General features: G+C 44.4%; 1 protein-coding gene across 1 annotated transcript in view; it reads right to left on the bottom strand.

Moving 5' to 3' along the window:
- Positions 1–669: 669 nt before the first annotated feature.
- LOC308364317 (semaphorin-6D-like) overlaps positions 670–13,966 on the bottom strand; it is an 83,199-nt gene continuing 69,902 nt past the window's right edge. The window contains exons 18-20 of the mRNA XM_080837416.1: positions 12,817–12,875; positions 9,861–9,911; positions 670–2,289 (exon numbers count right to left, since the gene is read on the bottom strand). Of these exons, the coding sequence (XP_080693542.1) occupies positions 848–2,289; positions 9,861–9,911; positions 12,817–12,875 (1,552 nt within the window). The 3' untranslated portion in view covers positions 670–847. The remainder of the gene's footprint in view (positions 2,290–9,860; positions 9,912–12,816; positions 12,876–13,966) is intronic.

Raw genomic sequence — 13,966 nt, 5'->3', positions numbered from 1 at the left:
CCAACCGTGGTTAAGACTCACTCTGTCCAGTTGACATCACCATCCAGACTGTTCTGGTTGTGACGCAAAAGTTTAACGTACAGGGGCTCTGCTCGAAGGGATACGACTGAAATATTGAGGTGTTTTAGATGTGTGTTGGTCACCGGCTATTGGGTTATTGCTTAATACCATCAAAGAAGTCTGTCTGTGGCTGGACGGGCGCTGCAGGATTTCTTGTATTCTATGGGGCGGGACGACAAGCAGTCCGAGTCTTCTCCAGACAGCTTGCACAGCTGCTGTGGACTGACGGCACTGTGCTACTCACACGTATGCTGTACATATGCAGTGTGTACACGTGTGGGAGCGGTGACAGTGGCTGTGTAGAGATTTTGAACGTGGTATCGCTTGCCTCTTGGCATTAGACCGAAGCCCAAGGGGATGCAAAGGCTGTTGTTTTACATTCCTGGGCCTCTAGTGGGAGACTACCAGTGAGCGCAACTTACGACTTAGCGTGACATCTTGATCTGTGACTTTCATTCCCTACTGTGAGCCTCGGCGTGGACTGTGATAATGATAACCAATACCAATATGGTACAAGAACATTCATTCTGTTGCAGGTTAAGCACTGACAAGGGTTTGAGCCTCCTCCATAGAGCAGAGCCATCTTGGTCATGACCTGTTGCCACCAGGTAGATGTGCTTCACACAAAGAGTGTCTCTCCTCTCTGCCAAGCATGGCTAAGAGTCACAGAGGATAAGTCAGTGTGAGGATTGCACTGGAGCAAGTGTCAAAGGTTCATTTCGGTACAGCTTCGTGCATCCTCAGAGAGGAGGGAGAGTGGAGGAGGGGTCGGTCCAGGAGGGGGAGCTCAGTAGTTAAACTTGCCCTGCTGGCTGAGGGGTGAGGAGGCGGGCAGCAGGAGGGGTTTGGGCGGCAGCTGGGGCTTGAGCGAGGCGGTGCGCCTCACGAGGGCGGCGCGGTGCATGTGAGGCGGCTCGCTGTAGCTGTGCTTCCGCGTCAGGCAGGTGCCGCCTCCAGCGCCAGCGCCGGGGATGAGTGGCCGGCTCACCTCTGTGATCTCGTACCCCATGCCACCACCGCCGCCTCCTGCTCCCGATCCCATCCCTGAGCCGGAGCTCACCCGCACCAGCCGCTGCTGCGCCGGCCACTGACTCATGCTGCTACGCTGCCGGGGGATGGCGCCCCCTCCGCCACTGCCCATGCGGATCAGGGACTGGCGCTGCGACGGCTGCCGGGACACGGACCTCTCCGGGACGGGCTGCAGCTGCTGGAGCTGCTGCTGTGGGTGCTGCTGGAGATGTGGGTGGGAGTGGGGGTGGGGGTGTGAGCCAGAATGCGCCTCCGGGGGAATGTCCAGCCGCCGCGTCAGCCCGTCGCGGGGCAGTGTGGACGAGCTGTAGTAGGACGCCGTCTCCGTCTCGGGGATCTGGGGGTGAAGCGCGAAGCCAGGGCTGGCCGAGCCGGGCAGGAGGGCGGAGGTGAGAACGGCGATGCCGCCCCCACCCGCCCCACTGACACTCGCCTCCTGAATGTGCTTCAGGAGCTCATCGAGGGTGGAGACGTCCACCACCGACTGTGGACCCAGGGAGTACGGCTGAGCAGGTGAGGGGGTGGCTGCGGCAGATGCTCCAGCTCCCACCATGGCGGCCCGCTCGTCATTGGAGATCTTCCTCTCCTCGGGCAGGTGCAGGGACAGCCCAAGGCCCTGTCCGTTGGGCAGGCTGTGGGAGAAGGGGTACACCTGCTGGGTCAACCCCGAGCAGGGCCTGGAGGTGCCACTACCCAGGGACGCCACATTGGGCTCCTTGGCGTTGTTGCAGTTTTGATTCCTCTCCCACTGGTTCCGGAAGCCCTTCATGCTCTTGATGGGCAGCTCAGGGGTTGAGTCTGGGGTAGGGAGGCCAGACAGGTCCTCCCCCTGGTGCAGGCTCAGGTCCCGGCTCTCTGCGCCCGGGGTGCTGTGACTGATGGGAGTGCAGTGCTCCTTCCCATTGGGGATGTAGGAGTTGTAGACTTTGGGCGAGGAGACGTCCATCTTGCCGTCCTTGGGTTGAGTGTCCAGCAGGCCATTGAGCTTGGCCAGGCTGCGTAGGGAGAGGGCATGGGGGAGGGGTGTCTCTGGGTCCTTGTCCAGCTGCTGGGCGCGGTGGGCATTGTGGCTGCAGTAGCAGGACACCATGAAGGCCGACAGGAAGGCGCCGAGCACAAAGGCGACCAGGACGCAGGCAATCAGGAGGGTGTAGTGGACACTGTGGCTGGCCTTGTCCAGTTCTGGGGATCCTTTGACACCTGAGGACAGAAAGAAAGGAAGAGTGATATATGTGTGGGGTCCTGAAGCTTGACAATGTCTAATACAAAGCCTAAAATCTCCTTGTCCAGGCAAAGACATCTAGTCTAGCATCTAGATTTGTTTTACACTTCTTTAGGTTATATTTTATAGTCAGTTTCTCTGGTATTCATAGTAGAGTCCCAAGTGTAACAGCCCACACGGTAGAGCATATTTGATAATATGAGGCTCAATGTACTGGCAAATGGTCTCTGTGAAGCTTTGTGGAAAAGAAACGGATCAGAATTCTGGATCTGGATATTCATGAAAGCTGCGTGGCTGCAGGCACAACTGTTGCTTATTTTGGTACAAAAAACACCCAGGCAAAGCAACAGAAGTGGCTTAGCAGATTGACCACACAGAGACACACACACACACAAACACACACACCCACGCACACTTTTACACCCACTTAAACATGCACAAACATTATGTCCCAGTGCTGCACTCTGCCTTGTGAACCAAATAACATTTTCGTCTCGCTTTCATCTCATTGTTTCTCTTTGTGGTGTAAAAATAGACGAAGGGCGAAACAGAGCTGAGATAGTAATTAGACTCAAAAGAGATTTGAGTTTTTTCTTCTTTTCTCACTTTCTCTCTCTCTCTCTTTTTCTCTGTTTCTCCGTGTCTTGTTTCTCAAGCTCGCTGTTGAGCAGGACCCTCCTGTGTGGGCCTAATAGGCACTTTTATGTAGGTCATGAAGTTTCTGCAGACAGTTGGTCTCGGAGGACACGAGTGGCACTAATGGGACCACAGCGCCCTGGCACAAAGGGCCAGCCTATCAGTGCCACCTCCAGCAGGAACTGGTACATTGATAGAGCTGTTTGGCACAAACTCTAGCTAAACCAGAAGAGACTGGTATCGATGATTGAATTGACTTTAGGTGCCAGTTTGGTTCATTTTCGTCTTTTTTTTCCAAATAAAAGCTACATATCAAACCTTCATAAAAGCATGTAAAAATGAATAACAGTACAAGATTAGTTAAAAAGCTATAATGTAATGAAATATGTTTGGATTCCTCTGAACGCTGTCCGGTATTCACATTCAAAAGACCCACTGCTAAAGGTCTTAAGGTTACTTTTGTGATGGACCACCAAACACCGCCGACCTTCTCCTGGCCGTCTGGAAAGGTCACGGACAGAAACCCCACACCTGTGGAGGCTTTCTCCTGAGGTATCTGTCTTGTTTTTTTTTTTACAGTCAGACATAAAACTTTATTATGGCCTCATGACCCTACATTTTTTGAAGTGAATTTTGTTAAATAATTTAGCAGCTCAAAAAGATGCATGAGACAAGCAAAAGAATGAGGATGAGAGAAAAACATACTGGGGCAGTGAGAATATGTGTTGTATACAATTTAATTGACAGTAAATTGGTATTATTATTAGTAGTAGAACTATTGACTAGCTAGGCCAACTGGTCAAATCCAGCTAATTTCGCTAACTCTGAAGTTGTGGCTGTACGTACTAAGGTAATTTTCAGGGCTGCAGAATATAAGGTTTTTTACAGCCATGAACCAGCCAAGAGATATGGAAGATCATTTCAGATCACTTTAAGGCTGAGTAATTAAGATAAATGAACCGTTGTCATGTGTGAACATTACAAAATATTTAGAGATGTCAATTCAAACAGCCCATACACAAATTCACAAATAGATATGAGAATCTATAAGTGTTTTGTTTACAAAATAGGGTGTTGACAGAATAGGACCAAATACAGTCACTCATCCCTTTGGAGATTACCAATGACCTTTAGAGGGATCCCATCACATGCCATCCTTTTGGAGAAAGACACATCCAAAAAGGCTTTATGCAACATGCTTTAATATTGACCCGAACTGCTTGATGGTCCCTCCAAAAAGAGCATCTGTTCTATCAGCTCACCCAATGTTATACAACAGTTTGACCTCTGATGTTGTTGACCTTTACAGCTTTTTTTTTAAATAGCCCACATCTTTTTTTTGCGACTACATTTTTTGAAGCACTCATGCAATAGTGTCTCAACCCTTCAAACTGACAGTGGTGTTGAAAAATAACAGGCTGAATCACCAGCATTACTTAGCATAACAGGTTCAACATAGGTTAAAAGCAGAGTTCTGCTAGGGCAGCTCAATATGAAATTTGTCTTAGCGGCGTTTGACTAATATAAGAGTGCTGATGAAATTGAATGCCTTCATGGAAATTACTGAGAAGGGACAAAATGAAAAAACTATCAGCCTTATCATACAAGCTTCAACTGAATGTATGGGTTCTTGTTTTAAAATTTGTAAAACAACGGCGCCAACAAGCAGTTTAGTTTTAATTGCATTTGAATTTTCAATATGAAACTGACAACCAGAGGAATAAAAGAAAACTGGTCCATTTTTCAGTAGCTTGCATGCATGTTTTCAGGTCAAACAAGTATGCAGACACATACAGGCACACACACACAGACACACAGACACACAGACACACAGACACACACACACACACACACAAACACAAAGGAAAACGTAATCGCTTTCATGCCTGACCCCTTTTTCAAGATCAGCCCCATAAGTAACAAATAGCGTCCTCCGCTCTAGTGAAAGACAGGTTCACAGGTTCACATCCAACATGTCTATCAGTAGCAGAGGTTTCCCCACACCAACATCTGGTTGTTTCGTTTGTTTCGGAACGGTGATCAATTCACCATTTGTTGCAAGGGGAGAGAACATTGATTCATTGACACGGTTCTCCCATAATGCAATTCACCGATGGGAAAAATAAGTGGAATCCCTGATGTGGGGGTGGTGGAATGGCAAGAGGCTAGAATGCCACATGGGTGGAAGGCAAACACTTCCATTTACTTTGTCTGCCAAATGTGGTTTATTGATAGAGCCATACACAGCTGTTGGGCGACCCACGGTGTGCAGAATGGAGGGTGATAAACGACAGTAGTCTGACGGGAAATATGTTAAGCTGTTGTAAATGTAATTTAGAAGGTGATCTCAGCAAGAGTGTCTACCCAATGCATGCAAATGAAGAGCATTAAAGGCAATTTCAGTGACTCTGACTTCTGTAATTGGATGCCACCACCGGTGACGATAATTCAGTGAAGTGTCTAAAGTACTTTTTAATGAGTTGAAACACTCGGTAATATGGAGTGCAGTCCCCCTTTTTTGAATACATGAAGAGGAGTTTAACAACATCCTTGGCCACCAAGTTAGCCTTAGATTGCAGTTCATTATATTAATTTACAGTGGTCCCTTCTTACTCATGTGGTTTACATTAATACCAAAAGTTTTTCACCCCACTATTGTTCTTTGATAAAGATTAGTATAGGGGGCAAATATTCATAAATTAAATAATGTTGTGGAGCGTATTTATTAGATGTGACACTGTGGTTAAATTGCATGATAAAAGTGGCAATCTCTGAACATGGAAAGAGAAAGAAACTACAGATCTGTGAAAATGGCCTACAGCTATTCACCGCAAGGAGCCATCAAAGAAGGAGTTCTGCACAAAGGCCAGCTAAATACATTGAACCAAAGATCATGATGAAATGACAACAAACAAATGTCTTCACTGCAGCACCAGACAGCTCTGAGACTTCGGGTTCAGATTATGCCCACATGCAAAAAAAGACAGACTGAGAGCCCTGGGAGGTTGGACTAATACCACCCTGTAAACACAGGCACCATATTTCATAGAGATTCAGATCAGCTAAACATTGTGTTTATTGCCGCACTCAACTCCATTCTCAGGAGTAGGGATTTGAAGCTCTGTTATCACCTCGTAACAGTCACAAACAATAATTAAGGTGCCTGCTTCCAAGGGATTGATACATTTATCAGACTCGAAGCCCTTTCTGTTAGGCCTGCCCTAAAGCGAGCAGTCACTCAACACCACACTGTATGGTATATCTTGGTGCGGTAACAGTAACTTTGTTTCAAAGACGTTTGAAGATCGGTCACGCCGACCCCCTTTTACCTGGCCGTGTATTTGGCATGCTTCACTGGGCTCTCCATCACTTCTGTCATTGTCGTTTCTGCTGAGCTTTTTTCTGAGCTTTTTAAAGAAAAGTCTTTTTGTCTCCAGAGTGGCAAAAAAATAACAGTGATTACAAGTCGCTCTGCATGGCCCCATGTGCACCAGGGGGCCTTTTCTTAGACTGAAAAAGTAAGCGGGACTGGTGCTTGTCGCTAATGAGGCTGCCACAGTGACCCCGAGCAGATTGTGCCTGCGGGATTCAGCCAAAAAGTTTACCCTGAAAATATGCCACTCCAAACGTTGAGCCATCTGTGCATTGGGGCCCGGGTCATAGCAGCTCGCTTGGATGCAATGTGTGTCAGAAGCCAAAATAACTCCCTTCACCTTGGGCTATGTGCAGATCTATGATTTAAAAAGCATCAGTGTTCAACGGACTGAACAATAGCGTTGCGCATAAAAGCCTTTGTCGAAAGAGCTTGTGCGGATACCAGAGCATAAAACAGATTGGGAATATCAGGAGAACTGCTACGGGTCATGTACTGTGGGTTTTATGTAGCTCACCCAATGTACAAAGCATGGTTGCCTTAGATGCGAAGACTGTGCTTGGACGCCTAAGAGCCTAAGAGCCTGAGCAAACCCCCTATAGCTAACTGTGTGATCCCTTTTGAGTGTTTTCCCTTTTGAGTTGGGTGGCTTTGGGACATTAAAACAAACCACTCAACAGAAGGCGTTCAGCTGCTTAAATAGATTGGCTCTGGTTCATGTGTTTGAAGCTGTCATAAGCAGGAATGACAGCAGGAACAATTTCACAGTTTAGCCTCTGGTTTCTTCCTCTGAACTGACATTGTTTGTGTTCAAATGAATATTGGTTTTGTCATGGTTTAAAATGACATCCTCTGGTTTGCATACATGCGCTGTATGGAAAACTGCAAATAGATGCATACGTTTCATCCATTTTGTGAACAACTAATCAGATCCTCCAGGATTTCGCGATCGCGCCAATTCACGCGAATTCAACGATTACGCGACGTAGCAATTTTAACACATCACCGCAACTTTCCCGCAAATTTGACAAATCATTGTCGTCTCCCACAAACCTTCTTCTGCCCTGCAGACACGGTGCAGACACGGTGCAGACACGAGCAGAGTTCTAATCCGTTGTAAAAAATGGGCCTCATTCTCGACAGCAGTTGGGAAGACTTTCCGAAGGATTTCAGAAGGAACTCCACTTCGGAAACATTTATGAAAACATTTGCATTCTCGTTATTTTTTTCTTCTGTGCTTTCTTCTGAACTTCAGACAACTTTCAGAACTCGAAATAGCAGTCGTAACTCTACCGGAATCTTCTCAAATGGGATTCCACGGGCCATCTTGTGGTTATTTGAGGAATCGCGTTGAGGAATGACATTTGAAAAAACTCCGTATTACAGTAAAAGGGTTAACGGGCGAATTTGTGAGAACCCGTTGGTGATTGCGTTCACGTCAACTCTACAGACATCCTCGGATTAAAATAATTATGATAATAATAAATACGAGAATATTTGTATCATTAACAATTACGTTTCACATTTATAGTCATAATTTTACGAGGTAGTGTTTATTGTTACACTAGGTCTATATGGCTCGTAGCTTGACTGTTCTCTCCCTTGTACGTCACTTTGGATAAAGGCCGCGTCTGCTAAGAGACTGATTGTGAATGACATGAACACTGCAAATGTAAGTGAATAAATAAATAAACACTAAGCTCCATCTCTAAGAACTAAGGGATGAATTCATTGCAATTTATACTACTACTGGTGGCCAGTCTTCACTCCTATGGTGGCCATTTCGAACGGCAGGACGGACAACAATTTATACTCGTACTTGGGACCGGTCTTCACACCTATGGTGCTTATTTTTCGATTTAAAAAAAAAAAAGTGACTACTTAAATGTGTTTTACGGACTTCGGACGTTCAACGTTATACAATATCTCCACCTTATTAATGAACACCTGTTACGAGGTGGATTCGGGAGATTGCGACAGCACACGTTTCTAAAATTGCGTCTCCTAATAAGGAGCTGGCAGGGCGTGTATGTATGCAAATCCACTTTCACGAGAACGCGCATCAATCTAAGAAGCTAATCGGAAGGAACCCAGCTGAGAAGACTTCGGCTGCTTATGAACACATTTTCAAGCGTGCGGGAATGCAGCGGAAGCGTTTCTCTTACGTTGTTTTTGCGAAGTCGTGTAAGAAACATTTCTGAAGAATTACAGAAAAAGGTCGAGAATGAGGCCCAATGACAATGGCTACACCAGGCATGGAAATTAAACGCAGTTTTATGTGTAGGCTGAGATATTCATAACATTTTATTCAGTCTTACTTGTGGTCCTTTTGTAATTCCAACAGGTGCACTTCGTTGTGGATAAGTAATGTACTGTTCCCCCTACGTGTTTAGCATAACGTAGCATAACTAGCTATGTTTCTAGATAACTGTCTAACAGCTGTTGCCATTCCCACAAGACGAACATTTGAATGATGTCAAAGTAAAAGTCCTGTGTTCGTTTCCATAACAATACAAACAATATACATTTTATGACCTAAATAAGCAGAGGGCAGAACAGCCTATTATGCTACATTTTTGTTTGTTTGGTTCTTTAGAGAATGTTTGTTTGTTTGTAACTATTTATTTTTCAACAAATAACTCAATTATAATTACAAAGAGGGAAATAAGCAACTTTTTATCGCAACTTTCACTTGCTCCCGCAATTTCATCGCTACAAATACCTAAAAACACCGCAATTTTCACTGCAACTTTTTGGAAAAGCCCCCGCGAAATCAGTAATTTTAGGCCACAACTATCACAAAAAAGGCCTGACAAATCCTGGAGGGACTGCTAATGGGCTTTGGTTGGCACTTGGCTTTAGCACAGAATGTATAACATATCGTTAGAATTCAACAGGAAAAGCTTACTAATGCATTTTCAATGAAGTGCTAATTAAAATTAGTTTACTCCTTGTTGTAGCCAGTGACCTGTGATTTATTAGGCTGCTGTGAATGCTCTTGCATTGGTCAGTGCGACAAACTGAAAGCACCATAGTTAAGAATTCTTTGCACTGACACCCGCCTTCATGGTCGGCTGACTGGATGGCCGAGGTTAATACAGAGGCCCTTAGAACAGTCTGATTTTAAATGTCTCAATTAAATTAAGGGCGGGTGACACTCATGTGACGGGTTTAGCCACCACCGGCACCGAGGCCTGAGCGAGGCTGAACTTCAAGCCCTGTGTCCTCGCCCACGCATGGCAACTTCCAAATAAGAGACCATAACTCCCGCGACATTTTACCTCCGAAACGTACCTTTTCTTTATTTCACACTCTAAAAAGGTCACGATGTTGGAGGATCACAGGTTGTGAGTCCTTAGTGCTTATGCACATTGGTATAATGCGTGGCATGAGCTATGAAAGCATTAAAAAATACTTATTTTGGCTTTAATGTCAGAGCATTTATCAAAAGGGCACATACAATGCTGTACAGCTTCAGGTTTTCCGCATTACAAGCTTAAGCCTGCCAAGTAAACAAGAAAATAACGGTGAGAGCTTTACCATAGGCTGAGTCTGCTGCGGAGTTCTGATTCCGAGTGGTAGCCAACACATCTGTGGGGATAAAAAATACACACCATCAGCCTTCTGTTTTGATTATCATCATGGCATATACAGAATGAAAATGAACCAAAGTGAGCCAAAAATAGTCATGCTCTACCAGATGAAGTATAAATCAAGACAAAGAGGGGAAAAAAATCCTAGATAATGAGATGTTTACAGTAGCAGGTGTTTCAACACAGATGTGGATTCTTAGTTAATTAGCCCCATTAGCATTTTTGGCTAACCCATTCAGTAACTTCCGACACATGGTGGTTCAGGGGCGTATCTAATGGCAGTTTTCACTTGCAATCGTGTCCTTTCTGAGCACGATTCCCGGGCACAATGGAGAGAGGCAACTCCATCAAGGTGAGCCTGAGGTTAAGGACACAGACTGCTGCGTCATGAACGCTGTGGATGTGAATGAATGATGAAAGAGGTTTCTCTGTGAATACTTCATGAGGAGCTTGCTAGCATGACGTGCAAAGTTGCAGAAACCCAGCAGATTTGCCTCGCACTGCTGAGATCCTCGCAAAGACTTAGATCAAATGGAAAGCGAAGATCAGAGATCATAAAATAATTATTCCTTGGTTCAAAAATCTTAACTTTAAAATCTCTAATATGGTTCCTTTTCTTTGAGCTTGGTGTTCACTACAGCTTCAAATGTTCTAGCCAAGGAGGAGTACACTCTCCTCATTATCAGGCTCTGAATGTCTTATTGTTTGCCTGGACCCCCTCTTATTCAACTCCTTAGTTGACACTGACTTTGTTGTTTTTCAAAAAACTTCTGAAAAGCTCTTCACCCAACCCCTTGTAAATAGTGACAAAAACTACTAACAAATAGACCAGCAAGTCTTTTGACAGCCAAAAACACCATGTCAACAGATTGCCATGGCAAAGGAAACCTTGTTTGGGCACCTAATATGACAGTAGTGGCCACAGAGGACAACAGACTGCATTAAGAAGGCAATTTGTGTTCTTGTCTACCAATCATTTCAAGCACATCATAATAAACAATCACCTATATTGACATGAAACATAGTGCACAGCATAAGTGGCCATAGAGAACAAAAAGCTTGTCCACCAGGAGCCATTACTCTCAAGGACACTTGGACAGGGAGCCAAGGAGGGCCAGGATCAAAGCAGGAACCGTTACATTGCCAAACAGCGGTTCTACCACCCTGGGAAAATACTGCCATTTCGTATCACGTCATTTATCTTCCCCAGGCATCTGCCATCCGGAAATAAATATGGAGCCCAGTGCTGATGGCAGGGATCGATACTGGTGTCCCACACCTTGTCATGAAATCAAGTTTGAAGGCCAAGCTGAATCAAACGCTGAGCTGTAATCAACAAATACACGGTGGGCCGGGGCTTCAGAAGTTTGAGCCCTTAAGGTGCTTGAGGAAGGAGCCGGTTGACTGAATAGTGCAGGCTGAAATTGGACTTCTAAGGCATATTCAAAGCATGGCTTGGGTATTAGAGCTGGGAATACTCGTTTTCACAATGCATTGCGATTGAAAATGAAATAACTTTCTAAAATAATGTAATTAAACAATATGCCTGCCAGCATTATGAATTTGAAGAACTCTCTAAAATGCATTTCAGTGTGATGTGTAGTTGTAAAGATGGATGAAAAATGAATATACAGAAAACACTGCCAGTACTCACTACATGTAACATTACACATTCCTTAGGGTCTTGGAATGCTAGCTAAGTTCAGTTAATTTAAACAAATCAATCCATTGCAACATATATAACTGTATCAGTGAATGAAAAGTTAACTTACAGCTACTGGGAACACATACTACATCTACACTTGGGGTGGGAATCTCTTGGCACCTCACGATTCGATTCCGATTCAGAGGTCAACGATTCGATTCTAAATCGATTATCGATTTTAACCGATTATCGATTTCAACATAAAATGGATGTGAATTATTATTTTTTTTTTTAAATAAAACATTCTTTTTTTTTTGTACACATCCATTTTATGTTGAAATGCAAGTTGCATCGATTATTGCATTGCTCATAGAAAGACAAATTGTGACAAAAAAAGCTTTTTTTTTTTTTTTAAAGCAAATAGAGAAGGTAATTCATCTGTTGATTTACTTTAATTATCAAACACAAAGTAGGAAGTGATTTTAGACTATGAGTTGCAAACTCAAATGATTTAATAGTCGAAATGTATCGATAATCGTTTTAACGGTTTCGAATTGATAATCGATAATCAATCGATAATTGCATTTCAACATAAAATGGATGTGTAAAAAAAAAACAATGACAGATAAAGAGACTGAGCAAGAGTCAGTCTCGGAGCGACTTTAACTTCTTGGCAAGAGCTTAAAATCACAGAAGGGGGGGTTTAATCAAGATGGTTTTTGTAAGGAAGGGAAAGGTCGCCCATTATTTTAACCAGTACTAGTTTTCTTTTCTTTTTTTTTGTTCTTTGCAAACACTACAGAATACAAGCAGTTTCAGGCCTTCGTCCTAGTTGGCTGCAAGTGATTTTAAGTGAGGGCAAGGTAAGCACCACCCTATTCTTGGTTCACAAGGCTCACCGAGTACACCCCCAAGTAAACAGGCTATTCAATTAGAGGGGAAAAGGATACGGTAGTGATGCAATTTCAATTTTAAATGTGAAATTTTCCGAGCTGCTTAGAAATTCCATACATAGGCACAATTTGGTTTTCTAACTCTGCTTTCTGTTTCAGCATCAGAGTTACTAAAGCTATTGGAGGGCTGTCCATGTACTCACTGAGTGTCATGGTAAAACCATGCCTGAGTCATTTCTTTAAGAAACAAACATGTAGCCAACAATCTAATTTAAGGTGTGATTTGCGGTGGATTTCCTCTGTGTTCCTTGAGAGAAAACACACAGTGAGCCTGGCCTGTTTCTATGACGACAATGCAGACTTACTGTGACAGGTGTCAGGGTACTTTGAGTAGTCGCCCTCGATGTCCTGCTCAAATCCAGCCCTGGAGAAGACAGAAAGAGAGAGAGAGAGAGAGAAAGTGAGACAGAGAGAGTGGGAAAATCTAAAACAAAGGATGCATCTGAGACATCATTTTGGTCACCATTGGATACCAGTGCTTCACACTCTCTGACTGAGCTTCTTTTATTGAGCCTCTGTCATTCATCCCCAAAATGTCGATAAGGAGCTAATATGCCTTTTCCACAAATAGAAGCACCGCTGACCTGCCAGTCAGCTTCAAGTGAAATAAACAAACACCTTTAGTGAGGCGACGCACACATGGAGACTGTGGTGCCAGTAGCATTCCCGGAGGAATTGAAGAGGGGAGAAACAGAGGAATAGAGAGGGAGAGGGAGGGAGAGGCAGACTGAGAGGGAGAGATCTGCTGCGCCAGGCCATTAATGAAGTCAGAATCGCATCTGCGGTCCAATTAGAGGCCTGTGTTTGCTCAGGGAAGGGCGATGGCAGGAAAAGGTTAACCGTAAATCACCCTTCATGGACAGCGAGGCGCAAGGAGAAGCCTCACCTTATTACAAGTGCATGGTAAAGGAGAGGAAAACCGCCCTTCATAAGGCTAGGAAACAACGGAAAACGCAATTTACAAACCATCTTATATGGAACTTCTAGGGTTCTTGATTTGTCTCAATTTAGTTATCCTTAATTGTCTCGATTTTGGTGATTTTCTTATTACTTCCAATTTTCCGAAGTGTAAAGTGTAAAGTGAAAATCTTAATTTATAGGATACCCTGTAAGAATAATTAGCGGGAAAAAAACTTCCCAAACTCCCAAACTTGTTCTGGCAGACACACTGATGTCTTTCCACTGGTGCCAGAAAAACTGCAGTGTCCAAGCAGAAACCGGTAGTGTGACTCTGAGCTGGGGGGGTGGGTGGTTGGAGAACTGTCCTACCCAATGATTCCACCACAGCCCTCTCAATTTACTGTGTGGTCAGACACTGTATTTTCGTTTCACTTGCACACATCACCTTTATCTGCCTCTCGTTCGTTCTTTCCCTCTTTCCTTCATTCACTGCTACTCTCAGTATTACCCTGCACAAGCCCCCTCCCCCATTTTCAATATACTCTGGAGGTATGA

Source organism: Sprattus sprattus, assembly GCF_963457725.1.
Source record: "Sprattus sprattus genome assembly, chromosome: 4".
Classification (NCBI taxonomy): Eukaryota; Metazoa; Chordata; class Actinopteri; order Clupeiformes; family Clupeidae; genus Sprattus; species Sprattus sprattus.
Note: the sequence above shows the minus strand (reverse complement) of the source record. Positions and strands in the feature narration are given on the sequence as shown.